The sequence below is a fragment of the Sphaerodactylus townsendi genome, linkage group LG10 (assembly GCF_021028975.2).
Source record: "Sphaerodactylus townsendi isolate TG3544 linkage group LG10, MPM_Stown_v2.3, whole genome shotgun sequence".
NCBI classification, from domain to species: Eukaryota; Metazoa; Chordata; class Lepidosauria; order Squamata; family Sphaerodactylidae; genus Sphaerodactylus; species Sphaerodactylus townsendi.
The window spans coordinates 80,735,240-80,758,180 of NC_059434.1; the positions used below are offsets into that span (position 1 = coordinate 80,735,240).

Here is a 22,941-nt window from a genome sequence, read left to right on the forward strand (position 1 = left end):
GGCTACTGAAACAATCCATCTGGAGTGCAAAAAATTGCTCCCCTCACTACTATGAACCCTCATCTGCTTGTAATGCAGATTAGAGTGAGGCTCCCGGGCGGGGAGGGGGTTATTTTGAAATGTCGACCCTCCCCTTTCACTACAATACAGCCTCGGGCAGTTTATAACGCCCTTCTGAGAAGTGCAAAGCTGGCGCTTGACAATGTGTAACCAAGGGCAAAAACCACGGGAGTGTGTTCAAAATCCCCATTAAATCCACAGGGCGTACTGATTTAGACTTCCTGTCTCATCGCTGGCAATTAGAGCAGTCGCCTCACTGAAGTAACTTGACCGAATCGCTTGTGTGTGTTTCGATCAGTTAATCAATTAAATGATTAGACCTGTGCATATTTGCATATAGAGAAGCGATCATTCAGAAGAACAGAAGTATGCCCTTGTAGCTAATTGCTGTATGTTTTGTAGCGGCACAGAGGTACCATGTTTCCCCGAAAATAAGACATTGTCTTTTATTAATTTTTGCTCCCAAAGATGCGCTATGTCTTATTTTCAGGGGATGTCTTATTTTTCTGTGTTCTGTTCGTCAGGCATGCTTCCAAACAAAAACTTTGCTACGTCTTACTTTCGGGGGATGCCTTATATTTCGCACTTCAGCAAAACCGCTACTATGTCTTATTTTCAGGGGATGTCTTATATTTGGGGAAACAGGGTAGGAAATGTGTCCCTCCTGGATGCCTGTGTAGAGCAAATGCCTCTCCTACCCATGGGCTGTTGGCCTTCGTTTTTGTAAGTGTTCGAAACCAGTGCAATTTTCTGGGTGTGGAAAAAAAACAACAGCCCACTGCTTGAATCATCAAGGACACCTTTTAATTCATCAATACCTTTTGATATTAACCAGTAGTCAATGGGAACGGGTGACCTTGGCATAGATCAGATTCTGCACTCTGAAAGGGGAAAAGTCCACCAGCTGTAGAAATTAGACACACAAAGCACATTTACCAATTACAGTCCATTCGTGGCCTGCTCTCCTGGCCACGGTCCTTCGTTTCTCCTTTCCCTTTGAAGATGGTGTCAGAAATTGCACATACACTTTTCAAACCTCTCCTTGGAACCAAAAGGGACAGAAAGTTCATTTTTATGGGAGGAAAACAGAACAAACTTTTGAAGCTACTGGAGACTGATCTATTTGCAGGAACCGTCCCATAACAGTTTGCTTTCACCCGATTCTAGTGGCACCTCTACCCATAGAAACCTGCAATGAGAGGTTGGCCATTGTGTTGTAATCCCTCCTAACCCCCCCCCCCAAAAAAAAAACCCGTTACGGACTTGGTCTTTAGCGGTTCTTCCCGGATTTTTTCATTCCAGAGAGCATTCAAGACTACAGTGTTAAAAATCTGCTGCGGCTGGTTCCTTTTTTAGATACTGAGGTGTGTGATTCACTGATCTTATTTTGCACCAGTTCCTGTTGGTACTGTTGTTGGCAGCGATTTGTTTTTAAAAATTCCCCTTATAAATAAATGTTCTGTGCAGAACGGTGCTGCAGGCCTCTAAATCTAGCGCAGAGGCCATGTACAGAGTTCCGCCTTTCTGAGAGCTGGAAGCTAATGAAACCTGATTTAAAAGAAGATACAGTTTGAGATGCAGCTGGATCTAAGTTTGGGTATGTCTTCGTGACCCTTTTCCTCTCTCCTTCGTCCATCTCCACTAAAAGTGTTCTATCGCAGGTGGTGGGAATCCGTTTGAGTTCATATGGCTTTCAGGATAACCAGGTTACAGGATCTCTTGGAGAGAATTCGATTCAGCGCGAGATTAAATCTGCGTAGGATGTAAACACTCAGCACAATCTGCCTGCATACATACCACCCCCACCCCCATACACACATATACGTATACACACGGTTTCACACCATACTCTCCTTGCCCTTACACTGAGAGGCACGGGCCTGCTGTATCAAAAGGAGCAACATCCTCAGTGCAAAATCTCAGAAGCCGACTGCCGCTTCATCTCTTAATGACCGGGGCAGTGACGGAAAGTCAACTCAGACACCAGCGGTGGTGAGCGGACACGCACATGGAAAAGACACACACACCGCAGCGAGTGACAGTCTGAAAAAGGACAGAAAGGCAGAAGAATGAGGTAACTCGTCTCTCAGTGGGGGGGTGTCTATGTGGCTCATCTGCGGCTTCTTCTAACGCGCCACTAGGACAGAGGGAGGTGGAACTTGCCCGGGTGACTGACAGCTACATAAAGAAGAAGCTACGGAAAAGAAAAGAGAGAAAAGAAGGTTCAGAATCTAAAAGGGGGGAAGGCGGAAAAGAGAAGGTAACAACAGTGACTCAAACAGCGAGGGGGAAAGTGGGGAAAAAGGTTCTGTATTGTCGGGGCTGACCCTTCACTGATCAGAATTTTGCATCCAATGAAACCAGTCCCCCTTGTCTAAATATATTTCAAAACAAAACACCTTTGCGTGTTTGCAAAGTTGGACTCCGCACACATGAAGCTCCCTTATTTTTAATTTAACGGTGGGTCAGTGGAGTCATTATATTATCTGCCACTCAAAAATGAGCCGATTGTGTATGCCATTTTATACGAGTCGCTATGTCTTATTTTCAGGGGATGTCTTATTTTTCTGTTCTGTTAGTCGGCAATGGCTGGCAAAGAGCTTTCCGTCTTACTTCGAGGATGCCTTATATTTCGCACTTCAGCAAAACCTCCACTACGTCTTATTTTCAGGGGATGTCTTATATTTGGGGAAACAGGGTATTATCTGCTCAGACCGGCAGCGAATTTCTAGGATCTCAGGTTTTTCACATCATTTACTGCCTGGTCCTTTTTGTTTTAACTTAAAATGCCCAGTATTAAAACTTCTGAAAGCCAAGCAGAGGTTGGTATGCTAAGCCATACCCCTCCATGGTGCAAGAGTCTAAAATAGATACTACATCCTACTAATGTGTTGTAGTCAGAACTGCCAGACAGGCCCGACTATAGCAGAACCCGAACATGCAGAGACAGAAGCGCAGAGAGGTTTGGGGCGTGGCAGGATGTCATTATTTATCTATGGCCCCTTCCGCAAATGCAGAATAATGCACGTTCAATCCACTTCCACAATTGTTTGAAAGTGGATTTTGCTGTTCCACACAGTAAAATCCGGCTGCAAAGTGGATTGAAAGTGAATTATTCTGCGTGTGCGGAAGGGGCCTATGAGAACAGGCATTCTCAAATGTTCAGTGGATAACCCTGGAAAGTAACAGAACCAACAAACGAATGATAGGGAGGGTAAAAAAGACATGGGAAAAGAAAATGCCACAAAACCTATTTGGGTTCTCCCAATTATTCCCCTGCCCTTCCCTTCCTCCCACATCCTAGAAACATCCAGCACAAATGAAAAAAAAATGGAAGGCACACAAAAAATGATGTTTGGGATTTTTTTTTTTACAAAAATTGTATTTTCTCCTTCCCACTTGGCGTGTTCAGACTCTTGAGAAGCAAACCTTCAAGAACATATACAAAAAAAAGGCCCCCGCAAGTCCAGCAAAACGCACAAGACTCCCACGATCCGTGTACTTGGAAAGAAGGACGCCGTTTTCTTTTGACATTGCAAAAAAGTAACACAATTCTAATGGGACAGATACATAATGTATATAATGCTGTATTAACACTGTATGTCGATTACAAAGTCGTTCTGGCAAAAAGAAACAGAGATTACTTTCAAAACACAAAGGGAAAAAAGGAGAAGCTATACCTAGAAGGCTGTAAGGCAGTCAAGCAAACGCCAGATGAAAAAAAACACAAACCCCACAAAAAAAGATGTATACAGACAATGTATTCCTACAGCCGTTCACAGTTTTATTTTCAGTTAACTGGTAGCAGGGAGGAGAGAGAGAAAGCACAGTCCTTCATGTTTACATTTCTAGGCTACACTGTGGGACTTCAGCTAGACAGGAACAGATATAACAGTAAATGCAACCATTTCCCTCTCCGTTCGATGGCAGAGATATGGCACAAAGGAAAAAAAACCAGAATTGAATGAGAGAGGAGGCAAGTCAGACACAACTCGGATGGATATAACAAATGCATACAAGGGGTTGTGTCTGTCGCCTTCATGTTGCAATGAAATAACATTTAGAAGCTCATCCAAAGAAGCAATTAAGACCAAGGTTTTGGATGTCAGAGAACTCAAACCAAATGGAGACACACATTTTGGCACAGAACCCCCGTAGGAGCTTCTGTGCACAGATGTAGCTCTGGCTGCAAACCTGGAAGTGTAATTTTGCCTTTTCCTTCAGTTGGAACTTGGCACGTTTCCCTGCATGTGTTTATCTTTAAAAAAGCGATTGGGTCAGGGGTGTAACAAGGCAAACTGGAGCCCTGGGCAAAACCTGAGTTGGATGCCCCCCCATGGGTGGCCCCTCCACCACAACCAAATTTTTTTGCACCAGGACATTGGTGCGTGTAGGGGGTGCATTTTTAGACATATCAGCACCAAAAGTTCAGCGTATCATCAGGAGACTGTCCTTATGCTACCCCCCAGGTTTGGTACAGTTTGGTTCAGGGGGGCCAAAGTTATGGACCCTCAAAACTGTAGCCCCCATCTCCTATTAGCTCTCATTGGAAACAATGGGGGATAGGGGCACCCCCTTTGGGAGTCCATAACTTTGGACTCCCTGAACCAAACCTCACCAAACGTCGGAGGTAGCATAGGGACAGTCTCCTGATGATACGCTGAAATTCTGGTGCCGCTAGCCTAAAAACTGTGCCCCCTGCAGGTCAAAAATGGAAAACCACTAAAAATACCCCCAAACGAACCCTGCATTTTGATGCCCCCCACAAGGTGGTGCCCTGGGCAGCTGCCCACCTTGCCCAATGGGCATTACGCCCCTGGATTGGGTGAACATTCAAACCTCGTTTTCCTCCTTTTAAGTAAAAATTTCTGCCGACATAAGTGAAATGCAGCTTTCTCCACGTTTCAGATCTTTCTGCCTGAATATTTTAGAACAAATTGAAAGGTTTGGATCGATGCACGGGGCAAATTGTTAACACTTCCCTCATTACCCACAGAGCCAGAATACTGAGTGGGATCAATGCTTAGCATGATCCAGAAAAAAAGCGACAACAGCCCCTTCCGCACATGCAGAATAATGCACTTTCAATCCACTTTCACAACTGTTTGCAAGTGGATTTTGCTATTCTGCACAGTAAAATCTAACTTCAAAGTGCATTGAAAGTGAATTGAAAGAGCACTATTCTGCATGTGCGGAAGGGGCCAATAACGGCAGTTGCCGGCCAGGCCAACCTCCAACATTCATGATGGGTACATTAAAACATATGTAATGTAGGAAATCACACAGTTAAAACACGTATATTACAATGGTGTGTACTTCTGAGGCCCCTTCCACACATGCAGAATAATGCACTTTCAATCCCCTTTGCAGCTGGATTTTACTGTGTGGAACAGCAAAATCCACTTGCAAACAATTGTGGAAGTGGATTGAAAGTGCATTATTCTGCACATGCAGAAGGGGCCTACGCTAGGATTTTTTTAAAGGGACAATCAATGAGAACCAATATCCTGCAAATCTTGTTGGTCGCTACAGTGCTGATGGGCTCAACTATTCCACTACAGACCAACACACTCTCTGAAACAGAGGTGTCAAAAGCCTCTTTTTGGCTTGGACAGACTTAACACTGCTGCCCCTCTGGAATCACTGGGCAAGAAGTCTTGCTGACGGACACGTTTCTACGCTTAGGATTGCGTGGCCAGATTTCCAAGCAGGTTTCATTCACAGATCAATGGGATCTAGTGTGAAGTAAAGCTCTTCGGTATTTCAGCATTAATTGCCTCGTTTTCAAGAGCCAAAGCTGTCTGATGAAGGACGCTTTGACCCTCAAAAGCGTATCACTCCCCGAATGTTGTTGGTCTTTAAAGTACAGCTGGGCTCTCAATACAGTTGTTCTATCGCCGAAAAGATTATACAGTTTATTATGACAGGGGTTCTCAACTTTTCCAAGTAGGGCCCACTCCGAAACGTACCCCTGTGTCAAACCTACTTGCAGAGTAACTCCATGTTCCTTTCCCCCACTGCAACATAAAAATACAGAAACAGCACGCCATTGAATACTGAGCAAGGATATAGTCTCGTTTTCGTGTTCAGTGTCTGTAAACATGCAGAAATATCAAGGAAGAGCCAGTATTTCATGGCCTCTTTGCACATGATGAAGAACCAAACCTAAATATGCTTCTATGTCTCCATTCTGATTCACTCTGTTCTTTCCTCACCCACCCCTTGCCCCATCTTGCAACCTGCCTGCAAGAGAGTAACAGCCCATTTTAGGTCTCAACCCACAGTTTGAGAATCACGGGCAGAAACTTCTGTGAGCTGAAACCCAGGCAATCTGATGAGCTAAGCCCTGGCACCAAAGAGTAAGCTGTAAAATAATGTGCTTGTCTTTAGAAGTGCCACAAAACTCTGGTGATTTTGATTTGTGCTGAGTATACTCAGGACTGCTGCCTTCTACAATCCTGTATACACTTACTGAGACGTTTCAGAGAGCAGTTGTATTAGTCAGCAGGCTTCATGTGGAGGAACTGAGAAGTTTCAGAGAGCAGCTGTGTTAGTCAGCAGGCTTCATGTGGAGGAACAGGGAAACAAACCTGGTTCACCAGATTAGAGTCCGCCGCTCATGTGGAGGAGTGGGGAATCAAACCCAGTTCTCCAGATTAGAATGTACCTGCTTTTAACCACTAGATCACACAGGCTCTCAGAGAGAAAGCTAGTTGTGTTGAAGTCCTACTGAAAACAATAGGAGTTCTCTGAAACCATTTAAGTCATGATTAATGTGTGCAAGTGCCGGTGGCTGAATCGGGCCACGGAGACTTCAGGAATTGCTGACTGGTGCTGAGCAGAAACCATCTCTTGGGGCAAAACATGTTTGCAAAAATAAATAAACAAAAGCCCTCTCAATTCATTCCTCGGGTGGGCGGAGGGGTCTTGTGCGACTGTACTTACATGCAAAGGTGGAAAGCACATCCAATTAGCTTGGAAGAGGGACATTATTCTGTGCAGAGCCAGGGACTGCTGTGAAGAAAGGCATATAGAAAAGAAAAGCAAGTGCAGTTGTTGTAAGCAAGCCCAAGATGGTGCAGGGAATTGCCGAAGCAGGACAAGAACGGGCTCCGCGGCTATTAAATCAGAGTCCTGATCTCGCTAAACAGATTCTGCATTTTGCTTGCCGACAGGATGTGGAGGGGGTCGATTTGTCCCACATTGCTATCCATGGGATGTATGCTCAAGTGTCCTCATTCTGGTGCCAAAAATCATGCATACATATCTTAAAGAGCAACGCGACTCCCACTGGGGAGGAAAGTCAGCAAATTTACCGAAGACTGCAAATCATCTGTATTTTCTTTAAGTGGGTCAAGGCAAGAAGGGATTTTTTAAAAAGTTCTCGGTTTCTTCCAGGAACAAACTGTCTCAGATTAATATGCTTTATTCTTGGAAGGGAGAAAGTGTGCCAAAAGAAATGGGTAGAAAAAACCCGAATGCATTTTGGTGAAGAAGCTGGCTTTGAAGTTCAGTGGCACCAGGCCTTGCAGAGTTATTGGGGTGTGTGTGTGTATATAGGCCTCAAGGTTTTCTCTTTCGTTTTGGCCCTGCAATTCCCAGACACTGTAGAGACAGCCTTCAAAAAGGACTCTCCCGGTTTCTGTTGAGGCCAAATCTCCGGGTAAACAGCTCTACTCCCCTCTTCTCAAGGACTGCTCCAAATGCAACTATAATACACACATTACTAAGAACAAAGTTCCACTAGGCTAACTGGGAACCTCCCCTTGGGAAATAGAGGGACGCTATTCAATTTGCCACAGCAGTTGCTTATTATTTTTGGGAGGGGTTGGGGCTGCTGACAGGACTTTTGGTGGGGGAAACATCTTTTTGTTCTGACTAGACCAGGGGTGGGCAATTATTTTTTCCATGGGGCCGCATAAGAAACAGAAAATATTGTGGACGGCCGGGCCAAAGGGGTTAGGTTTAAAGCTCCAGAAGCCGCAGCCAAGGCAACCGCTTCATGGGCTTTCTGAAGACGCCTTCGCCCCAGCAGAAGTAGCTTTTGAGAAGCCCATGAAGCAGGCATTAAGACAACCCGGCTTCTCGCGGGGCTTTTCAAAGAAGAGCCTACAGCTCCCCCCAGCAGAACTAGGGGGGGGGCTTAGTTTTTGAGTTCACAGAAGCCGGGCAGCCAAGGCAACCGCTTCTGCAGGGCTTCGCCCCCAGCAAGGTAGGGCAGAGTTCGCGAGAAGCCGGCAGCCAAGGCAACCGGCTTCTGCGGGGCTTTCAAAGACGCCTCGCTCCCCAGCAAGGCAGGGGGGCCAGTCAGGGTCATCCGGTGGGCCGGATGTGGCCCGTGGGCCGTATAATCCCCAGGTCTGGACTAGACTAATGTCCCATCAAAGGTCCCTCTGCTATCAGCCGTGCCCACTGTGGATGAAGTCACCATGAGGTAATACGTGGCATGGCAATCTGGGGCTGCTATTGGGCAGGACAGCTTTTGCTTGCCTGCTCACCTGTGGCAGGTAAGGAAGGTGGGGTTGCCAACTCCAGGTATGATATGGGCAGGTGGGCTAGTTATTTTTGCAGTAGGTGAATCCCCTTTTGTGGAAATGTTTCATACATTTGTTGATACTTGGTGAGACCGTTATTCAGACTTTTTTCCCCTGAATCTTTGATCTAATGTGTGGTAAAATTCTCTTCAGTCAGCTTATCAAGAAACTACAGACGCACTGTGGTTAAATTGTGTGTGTGCGTGCGTGTGTGCGTGCGTGCGTGTGTGTACTGGCGTCAAGTCTCAGCTGACTTCTAGTGATGCTAGCAAGGGGTTTCAAGGCAACCAAGAAGTGGAGATGGTTGGCTGTTGCCTTCTGCAAAGTTTTCCTTGGAGGTTTCTCTTCCAAGTACTGACCCTTCTTAGCTTCCAAGATCTGATGAGATCAGGCTATACCATAGGTGTCAAACTCGCGGCCCTCCAGATGTTATGGACTACATTTCCCGTCATTCCTGGATGATGGGAACTGTAGTCCATAACATCTGGAGGGCCACAAGTTTGACACCTGTGGGCGATACCATGCTGCCTCCCCCGTGGTTAAGTCAGCATCTTTACGGCTCTGGCCCCTGCCTGGTGGAATGCTTCACCTCCAACTATCTGGGCCCTGCGGGACCTAGGTGAGTTCCGCAGGGCCTGTAAGACAGAGCTTTTCCACCGGGCTTTTGGAGGGGCCGGCCGCAGTTCTACTGCCCCCCACTGAAGCTGCAATGGCAGATGAGGCTGCCAGTGTCCATCCTTTTCCACCCCAGTTGGGCCTGATTTTCGGATACCATCTCAGGCCCTCCTGCTTCCCTCCCTTTCTTTTCAGCCTTTGGATCGGGCGCCGATTTTATGAAACTGCTGCTTAAATTTTAAATGTTAAATGTTAAATTTAAATCCTGATTTTAAATTGGTAATAGGTTAAGGGCTATGCTATATGATTGCTGTCTGAATAACAACCATGTTGTGAGCCGCCTCGAGCCCTTCGGGGGTGAGGCGGCCAATAAGTCAAATAATAAATAAAAATAAAAAATCTGTTAAATGGCTGCCTGTGAGGATGGGGCATGTAACATTCACTAGTGTATTCCTTGTTTTATTTTCATTCCAGGATACTAGAATCTGGAGCAGTTCCAGCCCAGGTTTTACTCATGGATGGGTAAGCTGGTCAGAGGACGGCTGTGAAGGCCTCCCGTTAACCCTTGGGCTCTTACCTTGTTTCTCCTGAATAAAGTTACTCTGTATTGCTTGAAAAAGATTCTTTGCCTATTCCTGAATGAAAGCAGAATCTTACACGGCCTAAACTACATACCCTCTCAAGTATCTCTCAGAAGGATTCTTTAGACTTAAGCAGGAGGAGGAAAATAAACGAATTAAGCAAGCACAGGAGTCGATTAAAAACCGGTCAGGACACACACGGCCAGTGCAAGCACCACACAAGTATTCAAGCTTCCGAAAACTTGAACACAAATATTCACAAACAGTCATAGCGCATGGTTAGGAAACTGGCCCCCTCTTCTTCGGGTCTAGACAGCCAAAGGAGAGCTGCATGGATCTCTGGCTTTTTATTTGGATTACTTTGTGCCTACCGCCTCTTCCGTACGTATGTTACAGCTTAGCTCCAAACTTGACATCTGGGTTTTTACAACTCCGCCTCCATTTGTGTTCTCTCTAAAAATGGTGCTTAGGCAAAAGGAGAGGGTCACAACCCTGTGCAAGTTGGGCGGGAGCAAGCAAAGTTGGAGCACGAAGGGCAGAGGAGCAGAGACTTAGGTACGGAGAGACATTTCAAAGAGGGCTTGAAGGAAAGAGGGAGACCGGGAAACTACTTAGCCAGGAGATGAAGGAAAACCGTCAGCCCGTCAGCTGCGGAGAAAGCAATCAGAAAATCAGAGGCCTTTCCCCTCTCGGAAGGTACCAGAAAGGAAAAGGATTATGTCCAGAAAGGAGTAGTAGAAAAAAATACAAATGATTAAACCATGTAGGCAGTTCTACAGTTCTGGAGCAGGCAAGATTTCATTTGTGTAACTGCTGGTGAGCACCATTCGCAAGAGGAGGAGAGGTCAAGGATAACGAGGAGGAAACACTTGCCTTCTCACCACACCGTATCTACATTTCAAGTGGAAGCTGGCTGTCAACTGTTTTAATTGGCTCCTTCCACCCCCTAAGAAGCCTGGGAAATATTGTTGTAACAAGCATGCGGGGCTTCTAAATAAGATCTTGTCTTGTCTTCTGAATTATAACTCCCACGATTGCAGAGGGAAGAGGCAACCACAATGCTTCTTAGACCAATCTAATGCAGACGTGCAATTCATAAGGTAAACTGTTTCAGCATTACTGGAAGTGCAAGAAATGCTCCTCCTGGTTGGCCGAGGCTGCCAACCCCAAATTGCATGGTCTGTGAACTGCTGCCACCTTAAATGGACATGCCACCTTAAATGGTAGCCCAGATGTTCTTGATGCCCATCAAGACAACCCCACTTTCCACAGAATCCTGCAGACCCCCCCACGCGGTCTATTCCCAGTACATCCACTTCCACCTGGTCAATATTCTTTCCCCACCCTGATCCAGATTCCGACGGCCCTTAGGGAAAAGCAAACCTGGGTTTAAGCAGGCGATGTGAGTTCGAGATAGAGCTGCAGCCAACTCTGTTTTCTCATCTTCCCTTTTGTCTATTTTTAGATGCACATTTAAAACAAAAACAAAAAAACCTTAAATACACACCTAAAAACCTGTTCTGCAAAGGGGCCCTCAGGCAGGACTTGGGGACCCTAGCCTGGTAATAATACTACATGGGGTCTATCCATGCTCCTAGTTGGAATAGTAGGTGGTTCCTTATACCAGATACAGGGACTACACCCCATTAGCCCCTGCCAGCATGGCCAATTGGAATTGTAGTCCATAACATCTGGAGTGCCAAAGGTTTGCCACCACGGCCCTACGAGAAGAGGTTTAGGGAGCTGGGGATGTTTAGTTTGGTGAAGAGAAGGTTAAGAGGTGACATGATAGCCATATTTAGATATTTGAAAGGATGACATGTTGGGGAGGGAGCAAGCTTGTTTTCTGCTGCTCCAGGGACTAGGACAAGGAGTGATGGGTTCAAGGTGAAGGAAAAGAGATTCCACCTAAACATCAGGGAAAACTTCCTGACAGTAAGGGCTGTTCGACAGTGGAATGCACTACCTCGGAGTGTGGTGGAGTCTCCTTCTTTGGAGGTTTTTAAAGAGAGGATGGATGGCCATCTGTCAGGATTGCTCTGTTTGTGAGTTCCTGCATTGCAGGAGGTTGGACTTGATGGCCCTTCTGGCCTCTTCCAACTCTATGATTCTATCCAGTTTCATCGCTGACCATGCAGCCTTGTTTGACTCCCACCAGATTGGGTCTTTGCAGCAGCAATCCTGACACACATGAAGCTGCCTTATACTGAGTCAGACCCTCAGTTCATCAAGGTCAGTATTGCCTACTCAGACCGGCAGCCGCTCTGCAGGGTCTCAGATAGAGAGCTGGTTTGGAGGTTCTAGTAGAGGAGCGCAGCTATTGTATACCCTTGACCGAAGAACGGTACACTCCTTCTGTCTGAAATGGTTTGAAGGCTGTCTCTACAGGATGGAGCGGTGAGGGAGGTGGGGGTACCCGCCTAGCCAGCCAGAGCAGCCGAATCAATCTTGGCAATCAATGGGGTGACGGATGTCACAGCCAGATCTCTCTCAGTACTGATGGAAAGATCTCAAATAGAATATCCTGAACCAACTGGGTGGTGTTGGGCTAGTCACAGTTCTTTGGAGCTCTCTCAGCCCCACCCACCTCACAGGGTGTTTGTTGTGGGGGGAGGTTGAGGGAAAGGAGATTGTAAGCCCCTTTGAGTCTCCTTCAGGAGAGAAAGGGGGGGGATATAAATCCAAACTACTCCTCCTCCTCCTCCTTCTTCAGTAGGTGACGTGAAAGACCTCTACTTGAGAACCTGGGGAGCAGCTGCCAGTCAGAGTAGACAATACTGATCTTGCTGGACCAAGGATTTGATTCAGTATAAGGCAGCTTCATGTGGCCACGTCAGAGGGGAAATATGGCTGCTTCCCACATTGGTTGTGTGATGTTAAGCATCTCTGGAATAGCTTATAAGAGTTGACAACTGAAAACTTGATTTTTTTACACCAAGCTCAGACATCCATTTAAGGTCAGCAAATAAAAAAAAACTACAATAAGCATACAATTTGGGCCTAAGGGGATGAATTTTTCTCTCCACTTCAGAATAGGTAGATTCTCAATTGTAGAACATACACTCCAGACACATTTTTTGTCTGGGCTTCTACCAAATCAAACTGGTTGAGACAGAAAATCGTCCCGTCAATGCACAACTTTGGTTTGGGACATATCACGTACGCGGTTAGTCCTATCACCTTAGGAAAGAAGATTGTTAGAGAGAAATCAAATGAGATTAGAGGTCAGGCTAAGAAGTGCAGGTTAAAGGAACAGAACCCAGGAGAAAAGAGAGGCACCGTGCATGCGGGAAAGCCATGCCAAAATAATAAATCAATACATATAAGACACAGAGAAAGTTATCACCAGCGGGGCTTCTGTGATCTTACAAACTGCTTCCAGGAGAAACTTCAATTTGTGTGAGCTTTTGTATCCAGCTGGGAGAACCTTGCTTAAACTCAGTAGCAATCCCTTGAAACTCAGGGGCCCTCCCATAGGTTTAGGATGGTATGACTGCAGTTTTCAAAGTGAGCATGATATTTCTCAGGTGAATCTGCTTTATAAAGATTTTTAAATATGTGGGTGTGGTAGAATCCTGAACGTAGATGTGTGTAGAACCACAGGGGACCCACAAGTGTGAACAGAAAGTCATAGGCCGATTACCCACTAAACCTGTCCCCCTCACGGGCCCTGTCCCAGTGTGAAAAGTCACACCAGAATTGCTCTTGCTTTTCCTGAGGAAAGTGAGAATCATGCGCAAGGCAAGAGGAAGCGTGTGAGGACAAGAAATCCTGCCCCGAGCACGTTGGGACAAGATTTCTTGCCCCGATGCACTTCCTATCCCACAATGCCAGTGGGTAATGGCCACAGAAGAAGAAGAGTAGAAGAGTTTGGATTGATATCCCCCCCTTTCTCTCCTGCAGGAGACTCAAAGGGGCTTACAATCTCCTTGCCCTTCCCCCCTCACAACAAACAACCCCTGAGGTAGGTGGGGCTGAGAGAGCTCTGAGAAGCTGTGACTAGCCCAAGGTCACCCAGCTGGCGTGTGTGGGAGTGTACAGGCTAATCTGAATTCCCCAGATAAGCCTCCACAGCTCAGGCAGCAGAGCTGGGAATCAAACCCGGTTCCTCCAGATTAGATACACGAGCTCTTAACCTCCTACGCCACTGCTGCTCCTTTGTGTGCCACCAAAAGGTTCTGGACTACACCTCATGTATGACAGAGATAGCCCAAATTGCCTCTGGCCAAGTCATGTTTTATGACAAGTTAGGCATCAAAATTAAAGCACTGGTCTTGGCAAAGGCGGACCTTACGTCTTCTGGGCTCTGGCGGTTGTCCACCTTCACTACCCTGTGGCATGCACCATGAGACAAGGTTATGTGGTAATAATATTTACAGTGGACAGGTATTGCACCAGAAACCACCCATCTCTTGCAGAACCCGGAGAAAGCAAGACAGAAAACAATTTGGGTGCTTCAACTTCCTCTTTCTGCTGCATGACACAAATAGGCTAGTGTGTTGTTACTGAATTGTTGCCTCTTACAGAATCAGGCACGATCTCTGGATTGGGAGCAGGCAACCCTACCTGAATTTCAGATCTGATCCGATTCTTCCTGAAGTTGGCTAGAGGCTATGTTTGCCGTAGGGGTGACCGTGGGTAAATTCCTAGTTATCTCCCACACAGTCTCATTACTTTCATGATTTTTGTCTACAGAGCTGCAGAGACTATACTGTATAGCCAACCATACCCACCCAACACTGGACATGGCTTTGGTACTACTGAATGGCAAACAGATTTAAGCTTTAGTTCTGGGCAAACAGGTATCCATAGTGAATCAGAGCAGTACAAACTGAATGCACAGTCCTGGGATAAACTTAGTGAACTGTGTTTCACAGGTAGTCAAGTTGGTCTGCAGTAGAAAGGAAGATTCAAGTTTGGTAGCATCTTAGAGACCTACCAGATTTTCAGAGTGTGAGCTTTAGAGAGTCAAAACGCCTTTTGTAATTTTTCCTGGTACCTGACAAAGCAGCTTTGATTCTGGAAAGCTTATACTCTGAAAATCCGGTTGGTCTCCAAGGTACTTATGGGTTTGTAACGTTTCAAGTCAGTCAAGATACAGAGAACTGAGCACGGGGCTTTCCAGGCAAGTGAAAAGCCGAGATGGATTGCCATTGCTGGAAGGTACTACTGGACCCAAATTTAGCACTCATGAATTGCAGTTATTTATGGTTAAAACTTCCCACCACACAAATGGATGTGATTGTTTTCAAGATCAGAGCAGTAAACGCAAACAGGACTCTTGCAGCAGGTTTAAGGCTCACAAATTTTATTCTGTTTCAGCATAAGCTTTCATGCACTGGAGTCCACTTTGGCTTATGCTAAAATTAAAAAAAATTGCTAGTTCTGAAAGGTACCGCAAGACTTGTTTAGCCCTAATGCAAAGAACCCATGAGGAAGAGAGATCTTGTCCACCCCCTAAATAGCACACTGCAAAGTAAATTTCTTTAGAAGAAGAAGAAGAGTTTGGATTTATATCCCCCCTTTCTCTCCTGCAGGAGACTCAAAGGGGCTGACAATCTCCTTGCCCTTCCCCCCTCACAACAAACACCCTGTGAGGTAGGTGGGGCTGAGAGAGCTCCGAGAAGCTGTGACTAGCCCAAGGTCACCCAGCTGGCGTGTGTGGGAGTGTACAGGCTAATCTGAATTCCCCAGATAAGCCTCCACAGCTCAGGCGACAGAGCAGGGAATCAAACCCAGTTCCTCCAGATTAGATACATGAGCTCTTAACCTCCTACGCCACTGCTGAGAAGTCTCAAAGCGGCTTACAATCGCCTCCCCCTCCCCACAACAGACACCTTGAGAGAGTCCTGAGAGAACTCTGACCAGCTGTCTCCAAGTGGAGGAGTGAGGAAACAAATCCAGTTCACTAGATCAGAGCCCACTGCTCAAATGGAGGAGTGGGGAATCAAACCTGGTTCTCCAGATTAGAGTCCACCACCACTCTTAACCACTACACCATGCTGGTACATGCTCAAGTCTCCCAATTAAAAACAGTGGGAATTTTAAAGGCTTAATTTTGACTGGACACAACCTTCAGTTTGCAGTGAATTGTGGGAGGGAAGCCAAGTAGGTTAAGGCATGGATCTTGCCAGCCAAAAAGAAAATTCAGAAGTCCTAATATGGATGAGCAATATACCTCAAGGGGTTCTCTGGATCATGGCCACTGAGGTAAGCATAAATCCCAAGTATAATGTGTAAATAAGATCCAAAATTAAAGGATTACAATCTTGGTCTCGCTTCCAATTCGAGGAATTCTAGCAGTGGGTTCTCCCAAGAAACCCCAGACAGGATCATACCAATAAAATCCAAGGTTAGGTGCCTGTGTCCCCCACCCACTCAGTTACTGTTGGGTTAATAAGAACGATTTGTGCTTAGAAGAAGAAGAATATAGATAGATAAGATAGCTGAAAACACATTACTACAAAAGCAGGTGAATGCAGGAACATCCTTTGACTTGGCAGACTTTATGTGAAGCTTGAACTGCAAATTAAAAAACAAAAATAAAAACAAAAATGTTAGAAATAATAGCAATTCAAAAAGAAAAGAAAATTGAAAACAATGGGGGGAGGGGAAAGCTTTTCCGGCAATCTGCCTCTTGGCGGAGATTCATGCAGAGGGCTGGTTATGGAACAAGGAGGAATGAAAATATCATCCCCTTGAGATTTAACTTCCATGCTAACTACAACGTTGTGCTAAAGCAAAAGAAATCTGAAGCGATGATACAACACAAACCCAAGCTGCGGTGCATTTTAACATTCAGGGCTTCATCTGACAAAAACGGGAGAAATAAAAATGATAAATTGTGTGCCCGACTTGGTCGATCTCGGTGCATTTCACCAATCGATGCCCCGATTTAGAGATGGCCATTAGATCTTGTACCAAATCAGACCTTTGAACGATCTTTTCTGTTACTTAGCGGCAGCTTCTCTGTTATCTGGTAGCATTCCCACCACTTGCTATTCGAGATCCCTTTAATGGAAGATGCCAGACGCTTCGTCGGCTAGCTTTCACGGGCCGAATCATTGGTGTTGTGGTATTTACAGCATGGTTGTTCTAGTGCATATTACTGTGGCTGGTGCATCTCTTCAGAGGATCTGAGATCCTCTGAAGATGCCAGCCACAGATGCAGGCGAAACGTCAGGAGAGAATGCTGCTAGAACACGGCCATACAGCCCGGAAACCACACAGCATGCCAGACACTGTTAGGAGCTCCACCACTGACCTGAACCTTAGCTAGGTACATGGATCTCTTGTGTGTAGTGATGTTCCATTCACTACAATAGAGGGATTAGATCTGAATACGCAAAGAAATGCTCATGTGAATATACTCCCTCTATTAAAATGAATGCAAACGCTGCAGCAAACTACCATTGTCCAAGCATGCAGTGAACAGACTGAAATAAAAACATTCAGTTGTGGATTTAGTTAGTTACAAATAGTATTGTTTAAACAAAGAAATGCAGTGGTCAGAACAGGGAAACAATGGAGCCATCTATACAGATCTTAGGAAAACATTATTGAGCAATGCTGAGAGAGTAAATAAGTTGTGCGTCTCCCAGGATTAACAAATTACTTGCTTAACATTGATGAATAAAGATTATGAAATGGGAGTGCTCGTATAACATGATGGAAAGCTGTAGAATGTGGCTTTCTCCTTTCTGTGCCACTTCATGATACCTGCAGACGACTCTCCTGTGTAAATACATTCCATGCAAAAATATCTCCCTCTCCAGACAGAAAACGAGAATATCAGGAGAACACTATCCCAGAATCCTTCTTTATTTTTTGCTGGCTGTTTTGGGAGGGGCCTCTTAAGTGAAATAGTCTAGGGCAGTGATGGCGAAACTTTTCGAGACTGAGTGCCCAAACTGCAACCCAAAACCCACTTATTTATTGCAAAGTGCCAATGCAGCAATTTAACCTGAATAACCCCCTCGAGCAGGGGCCAGCCTGCTGTAGCCTCCAGCAACCCACATGCGCTGCTCTGTGCCTCTCTGCCCCCTCTGCCCTTCCCCCAGGCAGCAGCCACCTGGAGCACAGGCACCAGGCCCGCCAGCCAAGTCCTCCTCCCTGCTCGAGGCGGCACTTCCACATCAAGTCCACAGCAACTCCAGGCCAGTTAGATTGATGTAAGCGGGGCCGCATTTCCCCACACATGATCTATGACGAACTCTTGTGCACTGCTATGCTCCACAGAGAGGGCTCTGAGTGCCACCTCTGGCACCCGTGCCATAGGTTTGCCACCACTGGTCTAGGGCTTCTCTTCATCTAAATCTGGAACTGCTTGTAACACATATTATATCACACACAAGGATCACCTTTCTGCAGACATAAGAACATAAGAACATAAGAACAAGCCAGCTGGATCAGACCAGAGTCCATCTAGTCCAGCTCTCTGCTACTCGCAGTGGCCCACCAGGTGCCCCCGGGAGTTCACATGCAGGATGTGAAAGCAATGGCCTTCTGCGGCTGTTGCTCCCGAGCACCTGGACTGTTAAGGCATTTGCAATCTCAGATCAAAGAGGCTCAAGATTGGTAGCCATAAATTGACTTCTCCTCCATAAATCTGTCCAAGCCCCTTTTAAAGCTAGACAAGAGCACATAGCAAACACAGCTCATTCCTAGAATCCTTTCCCTTCCAACCCAATGCAGGTGCCGAAGACATAACAGCAGAAACAGAAAAGGGCCTCTGAGAACACACAGAGTGTTTTCCCTTCACCAATGAATAATCATTACCCGGCCTAATGTACCTAGGTTAATGGGGAATGACATCCCAACAGCATAAAATATGTGAGGATTGTGACTTCTCCTTTTGAGACTGAACATCAGCAGAGAACTGAACACATCAGTCCCTATTAAGTAGGAAGTTACTGCTGAAACTAACAGAAGATGTTTAAGAAGAAGAAGAAGAAGAGGAGCTGGATTTATATCCTCTCCCTTTCTCTCCTGTAAGGAGACTCAAAGGGGCTTACAAATTCCTTTCCCTTCCCGCCTCACAACAAACACCCTGTGAGGTGGGCGGGACTGAGAGAGCTCCGAAGAACTGTGACTGGCCCAAGGTACACCCAGAAGCTGGTGGCGTGTGTTGGAGTGCATTAAGCTTTCAACCTTGGTTCACCAGATAAGTTTCCACAGCTCAAGGGGCAGAACGGGGAATCAAATCCGGTTCTCCAGATTACAGTGCACCTGCTCTTAACCACTACACCACGCTAGCTCTCATTGCTTCACGTTCTGATGCAGCCATCTTTTGCCTCAGGGGTTTTCTTTCCACAGCAGAATATTTCCCACGCTCCTTAATAGGCATACAATAAAGCAGGCCGTGGGATATTTAGTACAAGCCTCTGAAGGTGCCCTCTCTCAAATCGGACTATCGGTCCATCCAGCTCTTACAAATGGCAGCATCTCTCCAGGGTCTCCGGCAGAGAAAGCTGTTCTTCACAGCTGATACACAAGATACACAAGACTAGTGATGTCAGGAATTGGACCCCAGTCCTTTTGCACGTGAGGCAAATGCTGTGCTTCTGAACCATACAAAGGCATATATGACTACCTAAGACAGGCACACAAAGGTACAAGATAAAGAAGGCAATGTAAGTCCGGAATGCATAGTGTTCAACAGCCGAATGTTAAGTTTTTATTTACAAAGTGAACGGAGTTTGGCGCCAGACCTTGTCAGCTGTCACCATTATGGACATTAAAAAATGGGAACAGTTTTACCGGCAAAAGTTAGAATATCTCCCACGTAAGGTTGGCTTCATCAAAAATAGACATTTTTCAAAGGATTCTTCATTACCATTTAATAATAAAATTAAGGCACTGGTTGTTTTTTCTTTCTTTTCCTTGGGCGACCAGGGCAGGAAGTAAAACCTACCCCTGGGAACCCCATTCATTTCTTCCTTCTTTATACAATCAGGAAGTAGAACTTTAATTACAGCAAAGGATCGGCTGAGCGGAGGAAACTCAAACACAAATTGTCACTCTTATGGGTGGTTAAAGGTTAAACTAATTAATTGTGGCATGAGCTTTCATGAACAAGAGCCCATCAAACGCGTGATGCTGCGTCTTAAAGTGGCAGTTGTACATATATCTTTCATAGAAATCAGCTCATTCTTGTCTCTTCTCTCCCACTGCCCGCAAACTGTCTTGTTCAGATGGGTGATCCCAAGACATATCAGCAGAGAAGTCAAGAGTTGCCTTCACACCAACACAAGAGGGGAGGTGTTCAATGTACTGTCAAAGGCTTTCACGGCTGGATTCAACTGGTTGTTGTGGGTTTTCCGGGCTGTGTGGCCGTGGTCTGGTCAATCTTGTTCCTAACATTTCGCTTGCATCTCTGGCTGTGTATAACAGTGTATAGTGTATAACAGTCTTCTGTTATACAGGAGCAGCACTGGTGTAGGAGGTTAAGAGCTCATGTATCTAATCTGGAGGAACCGGGTTTGATTCCCAGCTCTGCCACCTGGAGCTGCGAAGGGAAGTTTATCTGGGGAATTCAGGATTAGCCTGTGCACTCCCACACACGCCAGCTGGGTGACCTTTGGCTGGCTCACAGCTGGAAGCTCTTCTCAGCCCCACCCCACTTCACAGGGTAGTGCTTGTTGTGAGGGGGGAAGGGCATGAGGATTTTGTGAGCCCCTTTGAGTTCCCTGCAGGAGAGAAAGGGGGGGGGATATAAATCCAAACTCTTTCTTCTTCTCTGTCTGCAGGATACACCTCTGGAAGTTATGCCAGCCACACAGATGCAGGCTAAAACGCTAGGGAACAAGATCTACCAGTGACCACTGCCACGTTAGAAGCTCGAAAACCCACCAGAACCACAAGAGGGGAGCTTTAAACTCCTGTAACAAGAAGTCTTTTTAAAAAACTGGGTTCTTCAAGGTACCCCTCCTGTTTGCTTATTACCGTTGCCCTCCACAGTGATACATGCTAAACAGCAGGTTCCGACACATCCCAGATGGGTGGTGGAAACATACCATCAGGTCACAGTAATTTACAATGATGGCCTTCAAGGCAAGAGACAAACAAAGGTAGTTTGCCATTGCCTGCCTCTGTGTAGCAACCTGGATTTCCTTGGTGGTTTTCCCTTCCAAGGGCTAACCAGGGCCGACCCTGCTTAGCTTCCAAATTCTGATGAGACTGGGCTAGTCTGGGCCATCCGAATGAAGCCACGTCTCACGTTACATTTTTGTGATACAAAATGGCTCCCACAAGCCTTTCCCGTGGTCACTAAATCTATAAAAAGGTTAACACACGAAGGAGAAATATGAAATATACTTAGTGCACGATTTGAAAAGAGTCCTACATACTTTGCCCAGGAGTGGATTACAAGAGCATTCTGGCGTCATAAAAATATAACCAAGGAAATACCTGGACGACAGAGCTATTTGCCTTGTTCGTCCGCCAGTCGCTCTGTCCTGAGAACCTATCGCTTGCTCCTGCTGGTCTGAATGGCTACTGGGCATCTCAGTCTCACAGAGCAAGTTAGCACAAGGCCTTGTTTGTGTGATTGAAAAGGTAAGAAAATTTGACAGCCCTAAAATGGGCAAAGAAGGCTCTGATGGGACAGAAAGGACCTGGAAATCTAACTGCAGACTTAAGAAACAGGCTGTACCTTTGGCATATTTCATTTTCTCAGCCCAACTCTGCAACGATACTTCATGTGTTTTCTAAAAAGTCACTAATAAGTCCAACAAACAAACAAAAAACAAACAAGGGGAATCCATGCTGCCCTTGAAAACTCTGCTGTTTCTTCACCAGGGGATCCACGTGTGGCCAAAGATCATGGTTCCATCCATGCGTGGTGCTGCCATTACAGGCAATGGCAGGCAGATGGCGCTCACCATGCACAGTATGGCCTTCTCGTCCCTCCATGGCTACCAACAACATGAGCCACTTGTGCATTGGATAGACTCGGGGAATTACAATGAAGAGCTGAATTGTCCTGATAAGGGTCACAAGAGCAATATACTGGATTTGCTTCCCTGTTTGACAGCTTTGGCTAGAGCAGGGCGTCTTGAACACTCAGATGTTATGGACTACAATTTCTCTTCATCAGCCCCGCCAGCATGCAGCCACCGGCTGATGGGAATTGTAGTCCATAACATCTGAGTGCCAAAGGTTCGGCTACCGTACTGGGTTAGAGTAGGATGACAACTTTGGCATTGCACATAGAATATACGCTGTCACTACATCAGCCAGAGTTGTTGCAAGTTACAAGACCAACTTTGGGTACCAGAAGAGTCTGTGTCAAAATCAACTAACCCATGTACATTCAGCATTAGCTTGAGAGTCCACAATGGATAAACGAGCAGGCTGTGCCCCCTTCCCTAGCATTTTCCTTTCAGGCATTCTTGATCTAATTTATTATTAAAGCAAACTTGGGGGTGTTTGGGGCCTGGATTATGGAACACAGAGGTTCAATCTTACAGGACTACACCGATCCCTTAATACCGTGTTTCCCCAAAAACAAGACAGTGTCTTATATTAATTTTTGCTCCCAAAGATACACTATGTCTTATTTCTTTTCAGGGATGTCTTTATTTTTCTGGGCAGCTCTGTTCGTCGGGTACGCTTCCCAAACAAAACTTTGCTATAATACACGCTCTTACTTTCGGGATGCCTTTATATTTTGCACTTCCGGCAAAACCTCTACTACGTCTTATTTTCAGGGGATGTCTTATATTCGGGGAAACAGGGTAATGGCTAACTTCCACGACAGCTCGGCTGGCCTATCGGGCTTTAGTGTTTTCGTTTTTTACTCAGTCCTTCATAGCATCAGTGGGGGAGGTAACTAAGAGGTTACTACAGGTTTCAGTTCAAGAGCAGAAATCGGTCACCGTTGACAAGTGGGTTCAGCCGAGGCCTAGATGACTCTCTCATTGGTCCCTGCTTTCCAGCTGCTCTCAACTTCTACTATCAAAACAGTCAGATTTACAAAATAGTATTTAGATACCCCTCTGCAGAAAAAATAGGACAGAGTCCCTCCCCAACCATCCCCTTTTGTCTCTTAGGAAAAAATATTTTATTTGATCAACAGTTCAAGGGGGGGTTTTTTCTTCAAAAAAAAGGTGGGGGCTGAAGGAAAGCTCAGTTTCCAGTCTGATAATGGG

At 45.9% G+C, this 22,941-nt stretch overlaps 1 protein-coding gene across 1 annotated transcript in view; it reads right to left on the reverse strand.

Moving 5' to 3' along the window:
* Positions 1 to 842: 842 nt before the first annotated feature.
* SEPTIN11 (septin 11) overlaps positions 843 to 22,941 on the reverse strand; it is a 41,099-nt gene continuing 19,000 nt past the window's right edge. Inside the window, 2 exon segments of the mRNA XM_048509073.1 lie at positions 843 to 2,254; positions 7,006 to 7,074. Of these exon segments, the coding sequence (XP_048365030.1) occupies positions 7,050 to 7,074 (25 nt within the window). The 3' untranslated portion in view covers positions 843 to 2,254; positions 7,006 to 7,049.